This window comes from Mustelus asterias, chromosome 5 (assembly GCF_964213995.1).
Source record: "Mustelus asterias chromosome 5, sMusAst1.hap1.1, whole genome shotgun sequence".
NCBI classification, from domain to species: Eukaryota; Metazoa; Chordata; class Chondrichthyes; order Carcharhiniformes; family Triakidae; genus Mustelus; species Mustelus asterias.
Genome location: NC_135805.1, coordinates 3,606,725 through 3,629,777, shown reverse-complemented (window position 1 = coordinate 3,629,777; position 23,053 = coordinate 3,606,725). Strand labels below are relative to the sequence as shown.

The following is a 23,053-nucleotide window of genomic DNA, read 5'->3' as shown; positions in this document are numbered from 1 at the left end:
TGATTTCAGATTTCCAGCATTCACAATACTTTGCTTTTCCCAGACAAGTGTTATTAGTATCAGGCTGTAAACAGCTGTGCTGGAATTTGTCCCTTTGTTTCTAAGATGAAAGGCTGGGGGTAATCAAAGAGAGCTGATTCATTCTGCAGTCAGGTTCCAGGTTTCCCTAAATCCACAATTATCACAGAGAGAAAGGAGCTTTCGGTCTTGTGTGGTCTGCAGCCAACTGAGAGGAAAAGAACAAGAGATGGATGAATTAAAACAAGGCGGGAGAATCTGTGTAGCTGGAGCTAGAGGGAGAATCTGGAAACAAATCAGGTTATAAGATGTTACTGGGAAAGCAAATGAATAGAAGTAAACTTCAGGGAGTTGCAAATGAATTTGGATTGGTTCCAGGAGAATTGGATGTTTACTTAGAGACTGAGTAATGTAACAAAATTGGGATTTATGGTTATCATTCACAGGAGAAAGGGGCACAGTCTGTTCAGTAATCTAAATTATAAGTTGCATACAGCAAGAAAATACTGTTTCGTTAATAGTGTTCTTTTTGTTTAGTCATTTGAGACACTAAAAATTTTAAAACATGAAACCTATGGAGTCACAGGTGGACAGAGTGGTGAAGAGTCATGGAGGTTTACAACATGGAAACAGGCCATTCGGTCCAACTTGTCCATGCCGCCCTTTTTTTCAAACCCCTAAGCTAATGCCAATTGCCTGCATTTGGCCCATATCCCTCTATACCCATCTTACCCATGTAACTATCTAAATGCTTTTTAAAAGACAAAATTGTACCCACCTCTACTACTACCTCTGGCAACTTGTTCCAGACACTCACCACCCTCTGTGTCAAAGAATTGTCCCTCAGGACACTTTTTTATCTCTCCCCTCTCACCTTAAACCTATGCCCTCTAATTTTAGACTCCCCTACCTTTGGGAAAAGATATTGACTATCTAGCTGATCTGTGCCCTTCATTATTTTATAGACCTCTATAAGTTCACCCCTCAGCCTTCTACGCTCCAGAGAAAAAAGTCCCACTCTATCCAGCCTCTCCTTATAACTCAAACCATCAAGTCCCGGTAGCATCCTAGTAAATCTTTTCTGCACTCTTTCTAGTTTAATAATATCCTTTCTATAATAGGGTGACCAGAACTGTACACAGTATTCCAAGTGTGGCCTTCCCAATGTCTTGTATAACTTCAACAAGACGTCCCAACTCCTGTATTCAATGTTCTGACCGATGAAACCAAGCATGCCGAATGCCTTCTTCACCACTCTGTCCACCTGTGATTCCACTTTCAAGGAGCTATGAACATGTATCCCTAGATCTCTTTGTTCTGTAATTCTCCCCAATGCCCTACCATTAACTGAGTAAGTCTTGCCCTGGTTCAATCTACCAAAATGCATCACCTCGCACTTGTCTAAATTAAACTCCATCTGCCATTTGTCAGCCCAATTGATCAAGATCCCATTGCATTCGGAGATAACTTTCTTCACTGTTCACTGTGCCACCAATCTTGGTGTCATCTGCAAACTTACTAACCATGCCTCCTATATTCTCATCCAAATCATTAATATAAATGACAAATAACAGTGGACCCAGCACTGATCCCTGAGGCACACCGCTGGTCACAGGCCTCCAGTTTGAAAAACCCCCTACAACCACCCTCTGGCTTCTGCCAAGAAACCAATTTTGTATCCATTTAGATACCTCACCCTGGATCTTGTGAGATTTAACCTTATGCAGCAATCTACCATGCAGTACCTTGTCAAAGGCCTTGCTAAAGTCCATGTAGACAACATCAACTGCACTGCCCTCACCTATCTTCTTGGTTACTTCTTCAAAAAACTCAATTAAATTTGTGAGACATGATTTTCCACTCACAAAGCCATGCTGACTGTCCCTAATCAGTCCTTGCATCTCTAAATGCCTGTAGATCCTGTCTCTCACAATACCTTCCAACAACTTACCCACCACAGATGTGAGGCTCACTGGCCTGTAGTTCCCAGGCTTTTCCCTGCAGCCCTTTTTAAACAAAGGCACAACATTTGCCACTCTCCAATCTTCAGGCACCTCACCCGTGACTATCGATGATTCAAATATCTCGGCTAGGGGACCCGCAATTTCCTCCCTAGCCTCCCACAATGTCCTGTTGAGGCCATAGCTGGAGTACTGTGTGCAGTTTTGGTCACCACATTATAGGAAGGATGTGAATGCACTGGAGGGGGTGCAGAGGAGACTTACCAGGATGCTGCTGGGCTGGAATATTTAAGTTATGAAGAGAGGTTGGATAGCCTTGGGTTGTTTTCGTTGGAGCAGAGAAGACTGAGGGCAACCTGATTGAGGTGTTCAAGATTATGAGGGGCATGGACAAGCTGGATAGGGAGCAGCTGTTCCCCTTAGTTGAAGGATCAGTTACGAGGGGACACAAGTTAAAAGTGAGGGGTGGGAGGTTTAGGGGGGATGTGAGGAAATCTCAGAGGGTGGTGATGATCTGGATTGCGCTGCCTGGGAGGTGGTGGAGGCAGGATGCCTCACATCCTTTAAAAAGTATCTGGATGAGTACTTGGCACGCCATAACATTCAAGGCTATGGGCCAAGTGCTGGCAAGTGGGATTAGGTGGGCAGGTCAGGGTTTCATGTGTCGGTGCAAACTCGATGGGCTGCAGGGCCTCTTCTGCACAGAAGTATTCTGTGATTCTAACTTACTTAGTCTCTCCTCATATGACAGACATGCCATCCCAGGAATCAGCCTGGTAAACCTTTGTTGTACCCTCTCTATAGCAAGGACATCCTTGCTCAGATAAGGACACCAAAACTGCACACAATACTCCAGGTGTGGACTGACCAACACCCTGTGCAGTTGCAGTAAAACATCCCTATTCCTTTACTCAAATCCCCTGACCCTCTGGCAGTGCAGCCCTCCCTCAGTACTGTCATGCACATGCCCACACACTCAGCCTGTCCAAATCATGCTGAAGCATCTCTGCATCCTCCTCACAGCTCACCCCCCATCCAACTTTGTATCATCTGCAAATTTGGAGATAATACATTCAGTTCCCTCTTCCAAATCATTAATATATAATGTGAACAGTTGGGGTCCCAGCACAGATTCCTGCGGAACCTCACTAATCACTAACTGCCAATCAGAAAAAGACCCATTTAAGCCAATGTTTTGCTTCCCATCTGCTAACCAGCTTCCTATCCATCTCAAAACATTACCGGCAATCCCATGTGCTTTAACTTTACATAGTAGTTTGCTGTGCGAGAGCTTGTCAAAAGCTTTCTGAAAGTTAAATAAACCACATCCACTGGTTCTCCTCGGTCAACTCTACTCGTTACATCCTCAAAAAATTCCAATAGATTCATCAAGCATGATTTGCCTTTTGTAAATCCATGCTGACTTTGTCTGATTGTACCACTGCTTTCTAAATGGCGAGTTATGAAATCCTTGATAACGGACTCTGGCAACTTCCCCAGTACTGATGTTAGGCTCACTGGTCTATAGTTCCCTGTTTTCTCTCTACCTCTCTTTTTGAATAGCGGGCTTACATTAGCTACCCTCCAATCTGTAGGAACCAGTCCAGTGTACAAAGAATTTTGGAAAATGACCACCAATGGATCTACTATTTCCAGGGCTACTTCCTTAAGATTGGGATGAAGATTATCAGGACCTGGAAATTTATCCACCTTCAATCCCATCAATTTCCCCAAAACCATTTCTCTACTAATGCTTATTTCCTTCAGCTCTTCACTAAAACATGTTTCTCTCAGAACTTCTGGTATATTATTCATGTCTTCCTTTGTGAAGACTGAAGCAAAGTATAAATTTAATTCCTCGGCCATTTCTTTATTCCCTGTTATGAATTCTCCTGTTCCTGACTGGAAGGAGCCTACATTTCTTTTTGTCAATCCTTTTCTCTATACATACCTATAGAAACTTCTACAATCAGTTTTTATGTTCCCCGCTAACTTACTTTCATACTCCATTTTTCCCTTCTTAATCAATCCCTTGGTTCTCCTTTGCTGAATTTTAAACTGCTCCCAATCTTCAGGCCTCTTGCTTTTTCTTGTCAATTTGTATGCTTCTTCCTTGAATCTGATATTATCTCTAATTTCCCTTGTAAGCCATGGTTTGGTCACAATTCCCTTACCACTCTTGAGCCAAACAGGAATAAACAACTTCTGGAATTCATCTATTCGTTCTTTAAGTGCCCGCCATTGCCCGCCCACTGTCCCTCCTTTCAGTAATGTTTCCCAGCCCATCATGGCCAATTCATGCCTCATACCATCATAGTCACCTTTATTGAGATTCAGGACACTGGTCTCAAAATCAACTACGTCACTATCCACCTTGACGAAGAAGTCTGATATTCTGGTCACTTGTCCCAAGGGTTCTCTCACAACTAGATTGACAACTAATTCTTTCTCATTGCAAGATGGCCTGTTCCCTTGTTGGTTTCTCAACATATTGCTCCAGAAAACCATCCCATATACACTCCAGAAATTCCTCCTCTAACGTACTGTGACTAATTTGACTCTCCCAATCTATATGCAAATGTCACAGACGTTCCTTTAACACATGCATCTCTGATTTCCTGTCTAATGTTTTTCCCAACATTACCACTATAGTTTGGTGTTCCGTATATCACCCCCAACAATGCTTTTTGCCCCTTGTTGTTTCTTAACTCGACCCGTACAGATTCCACATCATCTATGCTAATATCTTTCCTCAATGTCGTTTCAATATCATCTTTAATCAACAATGCATCTCCACCACTCTTTTAAACTGTCACTGGGTCTCCATGGAGATTGCAACAATATCCACTGCAAGCCAAGCTGTCAGCAGCTTTCTCATTCACAATTTGGCTCTAACTAGCAAAAAACAAGCTATCAGGTCTTCCTGGCAGCTTTTGAGTACCTGACACAAGTGCCGACCTTTTATTCTGAAGCTGGAAAGTGAGGGTCAGCAAAGAATTCACATGAATTCTCCATTCAGAAAAAGGCCAGAATTTTACCGTCCCGCACACCATAGGAATTGGAATGGTCAAGGGGAGGACCATGGAAAGGTCCGTTGGCCTTGGGTGGGATTTTACATTTCAGGACGAGCGAGTCCATAAAATCCTGCTCAAGACCTCCAAGAAGTAAAAGAAAGAAAGGGATTTCCATTTATTAAGCACCTATCATGACATAAGAGTATACCAATGTGCTTTACATTGCAGCACAGGGCACAGTAGTTTGCACTGCTGCCTCACTGGGGATGTGGTAACTGGGGATGTAATAGCTGGAAATGAGAAAATGGCTGAGGCATTGAACAGATATTTTGTGTCGGTCTTCACAGTGGGAGACACAAATAACATGCCAAAAATTGATGACAGGAAGGCTATGGCAGGTGAGAACCTAGAAACTATCATTACCATGAAAGAGGTAGTATTAGGCAAGTTAATGGGGCTAAAGGTAGACAAGTCTCCTGGTTCTGATGGAATGCATCCCAGGGTACTAAAAGAGATGGCGGGAGAAATAGCAAATGCACTAGTGGTAATTTACCAAAATTCGCTGGATTCTGGGGTGGTTCCCGCAGATTGGAAAATAGCAAATATGATGCCACTGTTTAAAAAAGGAGGTAGACAAAAGGCAGGTAACTATAGGCCGGTTAGCTTAACTTCTGTAGTAGGGAAAATGCTTGAATCTATCATCAAGGAAGAAATAGCGAGACATCTGGATATAAATTGCCCCATTGGTAAGATGCAGCATGGGTTCATGAAGGAAAGGTCATGTTTGACTAATTTGGTGGAATTTTTGGGAACATTACATGTGCAGTGGACAATGGGGAACCAGTGGATGTGGTGTATCTGGATTTCCAGAAGGCATTTGACAAGGTGCCGCACCAAAGACTGCTACATAAGATAAAGGTGCACGGTGTTACAGGTAATGTATTAGCATGGATAGAGGATTGGTTAACTAACAGAAAGCAAAGAGTAGGGATAAATGGGTGTTTTTCTGGTTGGCGATCAGTGACTAGTGGTGTGCCTCAGAGATCAGTGTTGGGACCGCAATTGTTTACAATTTACATAGATGATTTGGAGTTGGGGATCAAGTGTAGTGTGTCAAAATTCGCAGATGACACGAAGATGGGTGGAAGAGCAAAGTGTGCAGAGGACGGTGAAAGTCTGTGAAGGGATATAGATAATCTAAGTGAGTGGGCGAGGGTCTGGCAGATGGAGTACAATGTTGGTAAATGTGAGGTCATCCATTTTGGTAGGAATAACAGCAACATGGACTATTATTTAAATGTTAAAAAATTGCAGCATGCTGCTGTGCAGAGGGACCTGGGAGTCCTTGTGCAGGAATCTCAAGGAGTTGGTTTGCAGGTGCAGTAGGTAATTAAGAAGGCAAATGGAATTTTGTCCTTCATTGCTAGAGAGCTGGAGTTTAAAAAGAGCGAGGTTATGTTGCAGCTGTATAAGGTGCTGGTGAGGCCACACCTGGAGTACTATGTACAGTTTTGGTCTCCTTACTTGAGAAAGGATATACTGGCACTGGAGGGGGTGCAGAGGAGATTCACGAGGTTGATTCCGGAGTTGAGAGGGTTGGATTATGAGGAGAGACTGAGTTGACTGGGGCTATACTCATTGGAATTCAGACGAATGAGGGGAGATCTTATAGAAACATATAAGATTATGAAGGGAAGAGATAAGATAGAAGCAGGGAAGTTGTTTCCACTGGCGGGTGAAACTAGAACTAGGGGGCATAGCCTCAAAATAAGGAGAAGCAGATTTAGGACTGAGTTGAGGAGGAACTTCTTCACACAAAAGGTTGTGAATCTCTGGAATTCCCTGCCCAGTGAAGCAGTTGAGGCTACCTCATTAAATGTTTTTAAGACAAGGATAGATAAATTTTTGAACAGTAAAGGAATTAAGGATTATGGTGAGTGAGCGGGTAAGTGGAGCTGAGTCCACAAAAAGATCAGCCATGATCTTATTGAATGGCGGAGCAGGCTCAAGGGGCCAGATGGCCTACTCCTGCTCCTAGTTCTTATGTTCTCACAGCACCAAGGACCTGTGTTTGATTCCCAGCTTGGGTACTGTCTATGTAGAGTCTGCACCTTCTCTCTGTGTCTGCGTGGATGTCCCCAGGTGCTCCAGTTTCCTCCCACAGCCCAAAGACATGCTGGTTAGGTGCATTGGCCATGCTATTCTCCCTCAGTGTACCTGAACAGGCGCCAGAGCGTGGCGACTAGGGATTTTCACAATAACTTCATTGCAGTGTTAATGTAAGCTATGACTAATAACTAAACTTTTTTACTTTGCTTTATATCCAATGAAGATGAACTGTGGCAGCCATATGTACCATGTACAAGATGTGCAGGAACTCACCAGATTCCTGAGGCAGCAGCTTTCAAACCCATGACCACTACCATCTAGAAGAACAAGAGCAGCACATACCTGAGAACACCACCACCAGGAGGTCACCCTCCAAGTCACCCACCATCCTGACTTGGAAATACATAGCTGTTCCTTCACTGTTGCTGTGTCAAAATCCTGGAGTTCCCTCTCTAACAGCACTGTCAGGAACTGCAGTGGTTCAAGAACGCAACTCACCACCACCTTTTGAAGGGCAGCTAGGGATGGGCAATAAATTCAGGTCTAGTCAGTGACACCCACATCCCATAATTTATTTTAAATTAAAATGTAATTTTTGAAGTCTAGTCACTGCTGTAATGTCGAAACATGACATCCAATGTGCCTATAGCAAGGAATCACAAATAAATGCAATACATGACCAGATAACTATTTTCCAAAATGATATTAGTTCATCAAAGGGAAGAACTCCCCTTTTCACCTTCAAATGCTCTGTGGGATCTTTTACATTCCAAGTGTTCAGATCGGGTCTTAGATTCCTATCTTATCTGTCTGACAGTGCAACACTCCCTCAGTAGTCTACTGCAATGTCAGCCTTGGTTCTTTGCTCAAATCTAGTAATGGGACCTGAATCCAAGACCTTTCGATTCTGGGATGAGAGTGCTACAACTAAGCCAAGGCTAACTCCTTGAAGTGGTGCTCACACTTTAACCTTTAAATTTCAAAGAACAAAGAACAATACAGCACAGGAACAGGCCCTTCGGCCCTCCAAGCCCACGCCGTTCCCTGGTCCAAACTAGACCATTCGTTTGTATCCCTCCATTCCCACTCCGTTCATGTGGCTATCTAGATAAGTCTTAAACGTTCCCAGTGTGTCCGCCTCCACCACTTTGCCCGGCAGCGCATTCCAGGCCCCCACTACCTTCTGTGTAAAATACGTCCTTCTGATATCCGTGTTAAACCTCCCCCCCCTCACCTTGAACCTATGACCCCTTGTGTTCATCACCACCGACCTGGGAAAAAGCTTTCCACCGTTCACCCTATCTATGCCTTTCATAATTTTATACACCTCTATTAGGTCACCCCTCATCCTCCGTCTTTCCAGTGAGAACAACCCCAGTTTACTCAATCTCTCCTCATAACTAAGCCCTTCCATACCAGGCAACATCCTGGTAAACCTCCTCTGCACTCTCTCTAAAGCCTCCACGTCCTTCCGGTAGTGTGGCGACCAGAACTGGGCGCAGTATTCCAAATGCGGCCGAACCAATGTTCTATACAACCGCAACATCAGACCCCAACTTTTATACTCTATGCCCCGTCCTATAAAGGCAAGCAAGCCATATGCCTTCTTCACCACCTTCTCCAGCTGTGACGTCACCTTCAAGGATCTGTGGACTTGCACACCCAGGCCTCTGCGTATCTACACCCTTTATGGTTCTGCCATTTATCGTATAGCTTCCCCCTACGTTAGCTCTACCAAAATGCATCACTTCGCATTTATCTGGATTGAACTCCATCTGCCATTTCTTTGCCCAAATTTCCAGCCTATCTATATCCTTCTGTAGCCTCTGACAATGAAAGCATTCCTTCATTTGCTAAGCATCACCAGAAAAGATTATTTTAGATTAATCCTGATGAATTGTTATCACAATCCTAAGCAGTGGGCGGAATTTTCCTGTCCCACCCGCCACGAGAATTGTAGAGGGCGGGGGCAGACCATGCAAAGGTCTGTTGAACTCGAGCGGGAATTTCCAGCCTTGGGAAAATCCTGCCTGTTAACTCTGTTTCTCTCCACAAATGCTGTCTGACCTGCTGAGTATTTCCAATATTTAGGGGAGGCAGTGGTACTTTGTCACTCACTTAGTAATCCAGAGACCCAGAGCAAGACCAAAAGCCCTGGGTTCAAATCCTGCCATAGCAGATGGTGGGATTCAATAACAATTTAATGATAACCATGAATTGATTGTTGTAAAAATCCATCTGGTTCACTCATGTCCTTTAAGGAAGAAAATCTGCCTTTTCTGGCCTACATGTGACTCCAGATCCATAGCAACGTGCTTGACTCTCAAATGCCATCTGAAATGGAGAACAGTTAGGGACGGGCAGTAACTGCTGGGCCAGCCTGTGACAATCAGGTCCTGTAATAATGAATAACGTTTTGTTTCTGTTTTTATTTCAGATTTCCAGTTTTGCAGTATCTGCATTTGCATTGCTACAAATTACACCAGCTAACACAGTGAATGGGCTTATATTGGAGAATTAACCCTATGTGACTTGCACTTACCCGTCCCACTTTTCTGAGTTTAGCTCCAGCCAAAGCAGCTGCCAATCCTGTCAGCGGACGATCATCTTCAGCCATAGATGATGGAAAACCTGAGGAGGGAAGAGGTGGGGCAGGAGGGGGAGGTGGAACAGGAGGCAATGCCTGCCCGGGAAGGGGAGGTGGTGGTCCAGGTGGGGGAGGGGGTCCTGACACTGGCAATGGAGGTGCAGGTGGTGGACCTGGTGGCAATGGTGGTCCTGATGTTGGTAGCTGTGATGGTCCAGGAGGAAGAGGGGGTGCAGGTGGAGGGAGTGGTGGCCCTTGGACGCCATCACTTGTTAGGCCAATACCTGTGTTGATAGAACAAAATAATCAGATAAAAATATGATACAAAATTACATTGATTTTGCATGTTTTTTGTGAAAAGATAAAACAAATAACTGTCATAGCTGTATCTTTAAGAAGTTAACAACTTTACCCACTTGTAAAACCAACTCTGCATTATTCACATAGGATCTGAGGGGCCAATAGTCACATTGGGGCAGAAACTATGAGGGGAATTTTGTAAGGCAGCCTATCTTCACCAGAGGATACCTGTCTCAAAAAACTACAGTACAAACATTTGATGCAACTGCTGAAAGTAGGGGCTACCAGAGTATCCGGGTGGCTAAAGGAAGAAATTTGTGCCATTCTGGTTCTAGGAGAGTGAGAGATTGCTGGCTGAGTTTAATGTTACTTAAGAGCTATGTACATAAACAGAGTGGCTACAAGATCAGATCAGAGACTGCAGTGAGTCCCCAAAGACTGTCCAGCATATACAAGGCACATGTCAGGAGTGTGATGGAACACTTCTTACTTGCCTGGATGGGTGCAGCTCCAACAACACTCAAGAAGCTTGACATCATCCAGGACAAAGTAGCCATTTGATGGGCACCACATCCACAAACATCCACTCCCTCCACCACCAATGCTCAGTAGCACCAGTTTGTACTATCTACAAGATGCACTGCAGCAATTCATAGAAACTAGAAGCAGGAGTAGGCCATTCAACCCGTCGAGCCTACTCAGCCATTCATTTTGATCATGGTTGATCATCAAATTCAATATCCTGATCCCACCTTCCCCCATATCCCTCTTTAGCCCCAAGAGCTATATCTAATTTCTTGAAATCAGACAACGTTTTGGAAGTTTTGGAACTACTTTCTGTGATAGTGAATTCTACACATTCACCATTCTCTGGGTGAAGAAATTTCTTCTCACCTCACTTCTAAAGGGTTTACCCCTTATCCACAAACTATGACCCCTTGTTCTGGATTCCCCAACCATTGGGAACATTATTTCTGAATCTACCCTGTTTAACCCTGTTAGAATTTTATAATGTGGAGATGCTGACGTTGGATTGGGGTGGACACAGTAAGAAGTCTCACAGCAGCAGGTTAAAGTCCAACAGGTTTATGTGGAATCACGAGCTATCGGAGCACAGCTCCTTCATCAGGTGAGTGGAGGGAGGTTCACAAACACGGTATATATAGGCAATGACACAATCGCAAGATAATTACAGATTGGAATGGGAAGAATGGTTGGAATGCAAATCTTTACAGGTAATCAAGTCTTTACAGGTACAAACAGTGTGCGTGGAGAGAGGGATAGAAACATAGAAGATAGGAGCAGGAGGAGGCCATTTGGCCCTTCAAGCTTGCTCCGCCATCCATTACGATCATGGCTGATCGTCCAACTCAACAGCCTAATCCTGCTTTCTTCCCATAACCTTTGGATGAGAATTTAGTGGGCATGGTTAGTAAGTTTGCAGATGACAGCAAGATTGGTGGCATAGTGGACAGTGAAGAAGGTTATCTCCAATTGCAGCGGGATCTTGATCAATTGCGCCAGTTACCTGATGAATGGCAGATGGAGTTTAATTTAGATACATGTGAGGTGATGCATTTTGGTCGATCGAACTCTCAGCAGGACTTACTCAGTTAATGGTAGGGTGTTGGGGAGAATTATAGAACAAAGAGATCTAGGGGTACATGTTCATAGGTCCTTGAAAGTGGAATCACAGGTGGACAGAGTGGTGAAGAAGGCATTCGGCATGCTTGGTTTCATTGGTCAGAACATTGAATACAGGAGTTGGGACGTCTTGTTGAAGTTGTACAAGACATCGGTAAGGCCACACTTGGAATACTGTGTGCAATTCTGGTCACCCTATTATAGAAAGGATATTATTAAACTAGGAAGAGTGCAGAAAAGATTTACTAGGATGCTACCGGGACTTGATGGTTTGAGTTATAAGGAGAGGCTGGATAGAGTGGGACTTTTTTCTCTGAAGCGTCGGAGGCTGAGGGGTGATCTTATAGAGGTCTCTAAAATAATGAGGGGCGTAGATCAGCTAGATAGTCAACATCTTTTCCCAAAGGTAGGGGAATCCAAAACTAGAGGTGAGAGATACAAAAGAGTCCAGAGGGGCAGTTCTTTCACACAGACGGTGGTGAGTGTCTGGAACAAGCTGCCAGAGGTAGTAGTAGAGGCGGGTACAATTTTGTCTTTTAAAAAGCGTTTAGACAGTTACATGGATAAGATGGGTATAGAGGGATATGGGCCAAATGCAGGCAATTGGGACTGGCTTAGGATTAAAAAAGGGGCAGCATGACAAGTTGGGCCCAAGGCCCTGTTGCAATGCTGTAAACCTCTATGACTCTATCCCATTTGCCCCACGTGCTATATCTAGTCGCCTATTGAATACATTCAATGTTTTGGCATCAACTACTTCCTGTGGTAATGAATTCCACAGGCTCACCACTCTTTGGGTGAAGAAATGTCTCCTCAGAAATGGTCTACCCCGAATCCTCAGACTGTGACTGCTGGTTCTCCCACCATCGGGAATATCCTCCCTGCATCTCCCCTGTCTAGTTCTGTTAGATTTTTATAAGTCTCTATGAAATCCCCCCTCAGTCTGAACCCCAGCGAAAACAATCTTAACCTCGTCAATCTTAACTCATATATCATCCTGCCATCCCCGGAATCAGCTTGGTAAACCTTCACCACACTCCCTTGAGAGCAAGAACATCCTTCCTCATAAAAGGAGACCAAAACTGCACACAGTATTCTAGGTGTGGCCTCACCAAGGCCCTGTATAATTGCAACAACAACATCCCTGCTCCTGTACTCGAAACCTCTCGCAATGAAGAACAACATGCCATTTGCCTTCTTTACCGCCTGCTGCACCTGCATGCTTACCTTCAGTGACTGGTGCACAAGGACACCCAGGTCCCGCTGCACACTGCCCTCTCCCAATTTACAGCCATTCAGGTAGTAATCTGCCTTCTTGTTTTTGCTTCCAAAGTGAATAACCTCACATTTACCCAAATTATACTGCATCTGCCATTGATTAGCCCACTCACTCAACCTGTCTAGATCATGCTGAAGGATCTCTGCATCCTCGTCACAGTTCACCCTCCCACCCAACTTGGTATCATCTGCAAACTTTGAGATGTTACATTTTATTCCCTCATCCAAATCATTAATATATATTGCGGATAGCTGGGGTTCCCCACTCGTTACTGCCTGCCAATTTGAAAAGGCCCATTAATTCCTACTCTTTGTTTCCTCTTTGCAACTTTTCTGCAACCTTGTCTCCTCTCTCACCAACGTTTACACTTACACCATAGAAAGCATTCTTTCTGGTTGTATCACAGCTTGGTATGGGGCTCCTGCTCTGCCCAAGACCGCAAGGAACTACAAAAGGTCGTGAATGTAGTCCAATCCATCACGCAAACCAGCCTCCCATCCATTGACTCTGTCTACACATCCCGCTGCCTCGGCAAAGCAGCCAACATAATTAAGGACCCCACTCACCCCGGACATTCTCTCTTCCACCTTCTTCTGTTGGTAAAAAGATACAATAGTCTGAGGTCACGTACCAACCGACTCAAGAACAGCTTCTTCCCTGCTGCTGTCAGACTTTTGAATGGATTTACCTTGCACTAAGTTGATCTTTCTCGACACCCTAGTTATGACTAACACTACATTCTGCACTCTCTTGTTTCCTTCTCTTTGAAGGGTATGCTTTGGCTGTATAGCGCGCAAGAAACAATACTTTTCACTATATGTTAATACATGTGACAATAATAAATCAAATCAAATCAAAATCAAATCTGCCAGCCAGTTTTCTTTCCATCTCAATACACTTTCCCCAATCCTATGCGTTTTAATCTTGCACGATAATCTCTTATGCGGGACTTTGTCAAACACTTCCTGAAAGTCAAAATATGCCCCATCTACTGGTTCCCCCTTGTCAACTCTACCAGTTACATCTTCAAAGAATTCCAACAGATTTGTCAAGCATGATTTCCCCTTCATAAATCCATGCTGACTCTGTCTGATCCTGCCACTGCTTTCTAAATGCTCTGCTATAAAGTCCTTGATAATGGATTGGAGAATTTTCCCCACGACTGACGTTAAGCTTACTGGTCTATAATTCCCTGTTTTCTCTCTACCTCCCTTTTTGAATTTTGGAGTGACATTTGCTACCCTCCAATCTGCAGGGACTGTTCCAGAGTCTATAGAATCCTGGAAGATGACCACCAATGTATCCACTATTTCTGGAGCCACTTCCTGAAGTACTCTGGGATGTAGATTATCAGGCCCTGGGGACTTATCCGCCTTCAATCCCATCAATTTTCCCAGCACCATTTCTCTACTAATATTGATCTCCCTCAGTTATTCCCTCTCACTAAACCTTGCATTCTCCAACATTTCTGGCATTTGATTTGTGTCCTGTTTTGTGGAGACAGAACCAAAGTATGTATTCAATTGCTCGGCCATTTCTTTGTCCCTTATTATACATTCCCCCTTCTCTGTCTGTAGGGGACCTACATTTGTCTTCAACCTCTTTCTCTTCACGTATTTATAGAAACTCGTAGGGCCTGATTTTACCATTTTGATTCTAAGTGCTGAATCTGGGCGCAATTCAGATTCAACTTGGAAAACTGCTCTCAGGTGCCCCCATACGCACTAGCCTGAAAAAGAAATCGCGAATCTGAATTGCACTGTGGGCGGGGCTTATCGCGCCCGAAATGCTGCAGCTCCGATTGGAGCTTTGACCTGCAGATGCGCAGTGAAAAAAAAATTGATAAACATCCCCTGTCACATCGCTCCTAGGTCTCAAAAAGCAGATAAAATGGCCCAGGAGTGAAAAGCGGGAGCAATGGCCCCCCCCAGACATCGCCCTACCCCCACAACATAACTGTCTCTCTTATCCACCCACCACCCCCCCACTACCCAGACCAATCATGACCCTCTGCCCCACTTCCCCCCACCGATCGCCCACAGAGTGGCAGTGGTCCCCCCTGCACCCCCCCCACCAGAGATCCATCTGGCCCCCCCCTCACCCCCCCAAGCAGAGAATGATCGGGCCTCCCTCCTCCTCCCCTCCACCAGAGATACATCTGACTCGCCTCCCTCCTCCCTTGAACCAGAGAATGATCTGACCTCCCTCTTCCCCCACCTCCTGCCAGAAAACCATCTGGCCTCCCCACCACCCGCCCCACCAGAGAATGATCGGGCTTCCCTCCTCCCCCCCCCCACCAGAGATACATCTGACCCTCCTCCCTCTCCCCCACCAGAGAACGATCTGCCGTCCCTCCTGCCCCCCCCACCAGAAAACCTCCCTCCCCCACCAGAGAACGATCGGGCCTCCCTCCTCCCACCAGAGAACGATCTGCCGTCCCTCCTGCCCCCCCCACCAGAAAACCTCCCTCCCCCACCAGAGAACGATCGGGCCTCCCTCCTCCCACCAGAGAATGATCTGGCCCACCTCCCTCCCCCCCCGCCACCGATCTGAGTTAGGGAGCTGTTGGAAGCTCTGAACTTAACTCTTCAGAAGCTGGAGCGCCCAAAATGAACTTTGCCGAGCATGTTTGTTTCGGGCCGAATCTGGACGGGCGAACGCGATGGTAAAGGGGGAAGTGCTGGTAAAGTTGGGCGGGCAGCCCATTAATTAAATTTAAATGCATGCAAATGCATTTAAATTGCCGTTGTGCCCGTTTCGGGCGTGGTTCGGATCATAGCCATTTTCGGGCCTTGATAAAGTGGGCATCTGTACGGACGCAGACGCAGATCGTGCTAATCACCTCACGCCCGACTTTCGCAAATTTTTACGCCCGAAAACGGGCACGACGCAATGGTGAAATCAGGCCCTTAGTGTCACTTTTTATGTTCCCTGCAAGCTTACTTTCGTACTGTATTTTCCCCTTATCAATCCCTTGATCCTTCTTTGCTAAATTCTAAACTGCTCTCATTCCTCAGACCCATTATTTTTCTTGGCCAATCTATATGCTTCTTCCTTGGATCAGATACTATCCCTAATCACAGGTTAAAGAGGTGTGAATTGTCACAAGCCAGGACAGTTGCTGGATTTTGCAAACCAGGCAGTATGGTGGGGGTTACAAATAGTGTGACATGAACTCAAGATCCCGGTTGAGGCTGTCCTCATGCATGCGGAACTTGGCTATCAATTTCTGCTCGGTTATCCTGCGTTGTCATGTGTCTTGAAGGCTGCCTTGGAGAATGCTTACCCGAAAATCGGAGGCTGAATGCCTTTGACTGCTCAAGGGCTCCCCGTTTGGAAGGGTGATTGTTGCACAGTGTCCATTCATCCATTGTCGTAGCGTCTGCGCAGTCTCGCCGATGTACCATGCCTCGGGACATCCTTTCCTGCAGCGTATGAGATAGACAACATTGGCCGAGTCACATGAGTATGTACTGTGTACCTGGTGGATGGTGTTCTCATGTGAGGTGATGGCATCCGTGCCGATGATCCAACACGTCTTGCAGAGGTTGCTGGGGCAGGGTTGTGTGGTGTTGTAGTCACTGTTCTCCCAAAGGCTGGGTATTTTGCTGCGAACAATGGCCTGTTTGAGGTTGGGCGGTTGTTTGAAGGCAAGTAGTGGGGGTGTGGGGATGTTCAACGTCATCGATGACATGTTGAAGGCTCTGAAGAAGATGTGATAGTTTCTCCGCTCTGGGGAAGTACTGGATGACGAAGGGTACTCTATCGATCATGTCGCGTGTTTGTATTCTGAGGAGGTCAGTGCAGTTTCTCGCTGTGGCACATCAGAACTGTCAATTGATGAGTCGAGCGCCATACCCTGTTCTTACGAAGGCGTCTTTCAGCGTCTGTAGGTGTCTGATGCGTTCCTCCTCGCTCTGAGCAGATCCTGTGTATACGAGGGCTTGTCCATAGGGGATGGCTTCTTTAATGTGTTTAGGGTGAAAGCTGGAGAAGTGGAGCATCGTGAGGTTATCCGTGGGTTTGCTGCAGCATGAAGTGGTGAGATGTCCATTCTTGATGGACACCTCACCAAGAATGCAACAGATTCTGGAGAGTAGTCCATGGTGAGTCTGATGGTGGGGTGAAACTTATTGATGTCATCATGTAGTCGTTCCAGTGATTCTTCGCCATGAGCCCAAAGGAAGAAAATGTCATTGATGTATCTGGTGTATAGCGTCACTTGAAGGTCCTGTGCGGTGAAGAGTTCTTGCTCGAACTTGTTAATGAAGATGTTGGCATATTGAAGTGTGAATTTGGCCTCCATGACTATTCCGTGCATTTGGATGAAGACCTGGTTGTTAAAGGTGAAGACGTTGTGGTCCAGGATGAAGCGGATGAGTTGGAGAATTGTGTCTGGAGATTGGTAGTTGTCGGTATTGAGTACTGAGGCTGAGGCTGTTGCAGCAATGCCGTTGTTGGGGGGGGGATGCTGGTGTAGAGTGCCGAAACATTCATTGTGATGAGGAATATTCCTGGTTCAACTGGTCCATGGGTGCTGAGTTTCTGTAAGAAGTCCGTAGTGTCGCGACAGAAGCTGGGGGTTCCTTGCACAATGGGTTTCAGGATGCCCTCATTGTAGAACTTCATAAGTTTCACGAAAGATCCTTAGACAGCATCTTTCAAACCCACTATCACTTCCATTTAGAAGGACAAGGGCAGCAGATACATGGGAACACCACCACCTACAGGTTCCCCTCCAAGCTATTCACCACCCTGACTTGGAAATATATCGTCGTTCCTTCTCAGTCGCTGGGTCAAGATCATGGAATTCCCTCCCTAACGACATTGTGGGTCAAGCCATTGCATGTGAACTACAGCGTGTCAAGAAGGCAGCTCACCACCACCTTCTCAAGAGCACTGGGGATGGGCAAATGCTGGCCCCACGCATTCCAGGAATCAGTCAAGTGAACCTTTTTTGAATTGCTTCTAATGCAATTGTGCCCTATCTGAAACAAGGAGACCTGGTACAACAAAATGGATTTCATTTGACAAAGGCAGATGTGTATAATGACGAGGAAACAGTGAAAACCTGAATTTCTCAAAGGAAACCCTGAAACTTGCTTTGTGGCATTGTACCATTTCATTTCCCCATAATAAGGCACTAAAATGATCAGTGCAGGTGGCACTGCAACCTGCCTCCTCAACAACTCAAAGGTAATGATTACCACAAAAAAAGGGCTGAGTGAAAAAGCAGCTTAACCTCTATACAAAAAGGCATTCCAAACACTGCCCTTTTGACAGTCTTCACGATTAAGAGGGAGACATAGCACCAACAGCCACAATGACTCGGAAGGTCACTAGAACTGATGAGATCTATCCCAATGGGATCTAATCAAGGTATATAAAATTCTAAAAGCGATTGATAGAGTAAACGTAGACCGAATGTTTCCTCATAAGGGGCAATCTAGAACAAGAGGTCACAGGTGTAGGTTGAGACACGTTAGATTTAAAACTGAGATGAGGAGGAACTATTTCCCACAGAGGATGGTGAATTTGTGGGACTCACTTCCTCGTATCGCGGTGGAGTCTGAATCATTAAATGGTTTCAAGGAGCAGATAGATATATTTATAATAAAAAACGGGTTAAAGGGATATGGGGAACAGGTGGGGAGGTGGATTTGAGACCAGGGAGAGATCAGCCATGATCTCATTGAATGGCAGAGCAGGCTCGAAGGGCTGCTCCTAATTCCTATGTTCCAAGTTTCTCAAGAACTATAGCCCAAATTCATCTCCAACATCTTTGACACTGTGATGATCCCAGAAGCCTGGAGTCATTACAAAGTCTCTGCCATCCTAAAATTAGGAAAACCAGCAAACAATCCCAAAAGACAATCCCAAAAAACAATCCCCATCACCCTTCTGTCTATGATCCACAATGTGATCAAACTGTTCATTCTTAACTAGATAAAACTGGTTTTACAAACTGTCTCCCAAATGAGCAGGCAGGTTTCAGAGAAGGAAGAAGCTGTTCTCCAGGTCCTTGTACTCATGATGAACATTGAGTCACGGTTCCAGAATCACAGAATTGATACAGCACAGGAGGCCATTCAGTCCATCTGCTCTCAGTACAAGCAATTTACCTAGTTCCACATTCCACCTTCTCCCAACAGCACTGCACATTTGTCCTTTTCAGATAACAACCCAATCCCCTCTTGAGTACCTAGATTGAACCTACCTCCACCACACTCTCAGGCAGTGCATTCCAGATCCAACTGCGTATAAAAGCTTTCCCTCAACTTTCTCAAAAGGCTGAGGAAATTCGGCATGTCCTCTACGACTCTCACCAATTTTTACTGATACACCATCCTTTCCAGATGTATCACAGCTTGGTATGGCTCCTGCTCTGACCAAGTACACAGGAAACTACAAAGGATTGTGAATGTAGTAGTCCAGTCCATCACGCAAACCAGCCTCCCATCCACTGACTTCGTCTACATTTCCCACTGCCTCGGAAAAGCAGCCAGCATAAATCAGGGACCCCACGCACCCCGGATAAACTCTCTTCCACCGCCTTCCGTCAGGGAAAAAAAACAAAAGTCGAAGAGCACATACCAACCGACTCTAGAATAGCTTCTTCCCTGCTGCTGTCAGACTTTTGAATGGACTTACCATATGTTAAATTGATCTTTCTCTACACCCTATCTGTGACTGTAACACTACATTCTGCACCCTCCCCTTTCCTTCTCTCCTATGTACTCCATGAATACATGCGACAATAATAAATCAAATCAAAGCAAAGAAAGGCATAATATAATCAAGCAGAGTCAGACTTGCTTCATGAAGGGGAAATCATGCCTGACAAAGTTATTAGAATTCTTTGAGGTGGTAACATACTTGTATTTCCAAAGAGCATTTGATATGATACCTCAGAAAAGGCTACTTTGTAAGATAAGGTGTTGGGAGTCGTATATTAGCATGGATAGAGGATTGGCTAACTGATATAAGACAGAAAGTTGGAATAACAGATGGATTTTCAAGTAGGTAGCACATAACTGGTGGAGAGCCATATGGATCAATGATGGGGCCACAATTATTTACAATATATATTAATGACTTACACAAGGGAAGTGAATGTATTAGAGCCAGGTTTGCAGGTGCATAATGTTCAGCACCATTTGTAACTCCTCTGATACTGATGCAGTCCACATCCAAATGTAACATGGCCTGAACCATTTCCAGGCTTGGGCTGACAAGTGGAAAGTAACATTTTTGCCACTCAAGTGCCAGCCAATGACCATCTCCAACAAGAGAGGAGCTAACCATCGTCCCTTGACCTCCAATGGCATTACCATTGCTGCATCCCCCACTGTCAACATCTTGGGGGTTACCATTGACCAGAAACTGAACTGGGCCAGCGCTATAAATACTGTGGCTACAAGAGCCTCAGAGGCTAGGAATCCTGCAGTGAGTAACTCCCCAAAGTCCGAATGGGGTACCGGATGTGCACTCAGATCCTGCGCGGATCAGCTGGCGGGGGTATTCACAGACATCTTCAACCTCTCTTTACAACAATCTGAGGTCCCTATCTGCTTCAAGAAGACGACCATCATCCCGGTACCGAAGAAAAACCAAGCAGCGTGCCTTAATGACTATCAGCCGGTGGCTCTGACATCCATCATTATCGAGAGGTTAGTCATGTCATGAATCAATTCCAGCCTCCCGGATTGCCTGGATCCACTACAGTTTGCCTACCGCCGCAACAGGTCCACAGCAGACGCCATTTCCCTGGCCCTGCACTCAACCCTGGAACACCGAGATAACAAAGACACCTATGTCAGACTCCTATTTATTGACTACACCTCAGCCTTCAACACTATTATTCCCACAAAACCCATCTCCAAACTCCATGGCCTGGGCCTCAGCACCTCCCTCTGCGACTGGATCCTGAACTTCCTAACTCACAGACCACAATCAGTAAGGATAGGCAACAACACCTCCTCCATGATAATCCTCAACACCGGTGCCCCACAAGGTTGTGTTCTCAGCCCCCGACTATACTCCTTATACACCTCTGACTGTGTGGCCAAATTCCCCTCCAATTCGATTTTCAAGTTTGCTGACGACACCACCGTAGTCCTCAGTGGATCGAATCTCAAACAATGACGAGACAGAGTACAGGAATGAGATAGAGAATCTGGTGAACTGGTGCAGCAACAACAATCTCTCCTTCAATGTCAACAAAACGAAGGAGATTGTCATCGACTTCAGGAAGCGCAAAGGAGAACATGCCCCTGTCTACATCAATGGGGACGAAGTAGAAAGGGTCGAAAGCCTCAAGTTTTTAGGTGTCCAGATCACCAACAACCTGTCCTGGTCCCCTCATGCCGACACTATAGTTAAGAAAGTCCACCAATGCCTCTACTTTCTCAGAAGACTGAGGAAATTTGGCATGTCAGCTATGACTCTCACCAACTTTTACAGATGTACCATAGAAAGCATTCTTTCCGGATGTATCACAGTTTGGTATGGCTTCTGCCCTGACCAAGACCGCAAGGAACTACAAAAGATTGTGAATGTAGCCCAATCCATCACGCAAACCAGCATCCCATCCATTGACTCTGTCTACACTTCCTGCTGCCTCGGCAAAGTAGCCAGTATAATTAAGGACCCCACGCATCCCGGACATTTTCTCTTCCACCTTCTTGCTTCAGGAAAAAGATGCAAAAATCTGAGGTCCCGTACCAACCAACTCAAGAACAGCTTTTTCCCTGCTGCTGTCAGACTTTTGAATGGACTTACCCTGCATTAAGTTGATCTTTCTCTCCACCCTAGCTATGACTGTAACACTACATTCTGCACTGTCTCTTTTCCTTCTCTATGAACGGTATGCTTTGTCTGTACAGCGCATGAGAAACAATACTTTTCACTGTATGTTAATACATGTAACAATAATAAATCAAATCAAATCAAATCAAAAAGTCTGTCCACCATCTACAAGGCACAAGTCAGAAGTGTGATGGAATACTTGCTAGATGAGTGCGGCTCCTACAACATTGAAGAAGCTCAACACTATCAAGGAGAAAGCAGTCCACTTGACAGGTACCCCTTTCCACAAAAATTCAATCCTTCCATCACTGATGAACAGTGGCAGTAGTGTGTACCATCTATAAGATGCACTCACCAAGGCTCTTTGGGCAGCAGCTTCCGAGCCCTACCATCTTGAAGAACAAGTGCAGCTGATACCTGGGAACACCACCCTCTGAAGGTTCCCTTCTAAGCCACTCACCAGCCCAACTTGGAAACATATTGTCATTACTTCGTTGTCGCTGGGTCAAAATCCCAGAACCCCCTTCCCTAACAACACTATGGGTGTACCTACACCTCAGGGACTGCAGCAGTTCAAGAAGGCGGGTCACCATTATTTCTGAAGGGCAACTAGGGATGAAGGATGGGCAATAATTGCTGGCCTAGCCAACAACGCCCAAGCCCTGTAAGAGAATTTGTAAAAAAAAGGTGCATGAGAAATTGATTAACGAAGGCACTACAGGACCCTGGGCTTCATAAAGAGTTCAAAAGTAAAGAAGTTATGATGAACCTTTCTAAAACACTAGTGGGACCTCAACTCATTTCACTAGGAAGAATGCAAAGACACTAGAGAATATGCAGAAATAAGAGATCTGGAGTTGAGGGACTTTAGTTATGGATTGGATTTTAAACCAAATCCCATCTGCCTTCTCAAGATTGTTATGGATCCCAAAGCACTGCTCCCACGGATCAAGGAAGTTCTTCCTATCTTCTGGTAAACATTCAGCCTTCAACCAGCAGCAAAAATAGATAGAGTCATAGAGATGTTCAGTATGGAAACAGGCCCTTTGGCCCAACTCATCCATGCATCATTTAGCATGCTTGCTAAACTGAACTAGTCCGATTTGCCTGCATTTGGCCCTTTCTTATCCATGTACCTGTCCAAATGTCTTCTAAATCTTGTAATTGTACCTACCCCTAGAACCTCCTCTGGCAGCTCATTCCATACACGCACCACCCTGTGTGTGAAAAGGTTGCCGCTCAATCCCTTTTAAAATTTCCCCTCTCACCTTAAACTGATGCCTTCTAGTTTTGGACTCCCTTACCCTGAGGAAAAGACTGTCGCTATTCACCT

General features: G+C 45.3%; 1 protein-coding gene across 12 annotated transcripts in view; it reads right to left on the bottom strand.

Moving 5' to 3' along the window:
• Positions 1–23,053, bottom strand: part of enah (ENAH actin regulator) — a 570,439-nt gene that overhangs the window by 78,339 nt on the left and 469,047 nt on the right. For all 12 annotated transcript variants that reach the window (XM_078212124.1, XM_078212114.1, XM_078212122.1 and 9 more), the window contains one exon: positions 9,645–9,973. In XM_078212124.1, coding sequence (XP_078068250.1) covers positions 9,645–9,973 — 329 coding nt within the window. The remainder of the gene's footprint in view (positions 1–9,644; positions 9,974–23,053) is intronic.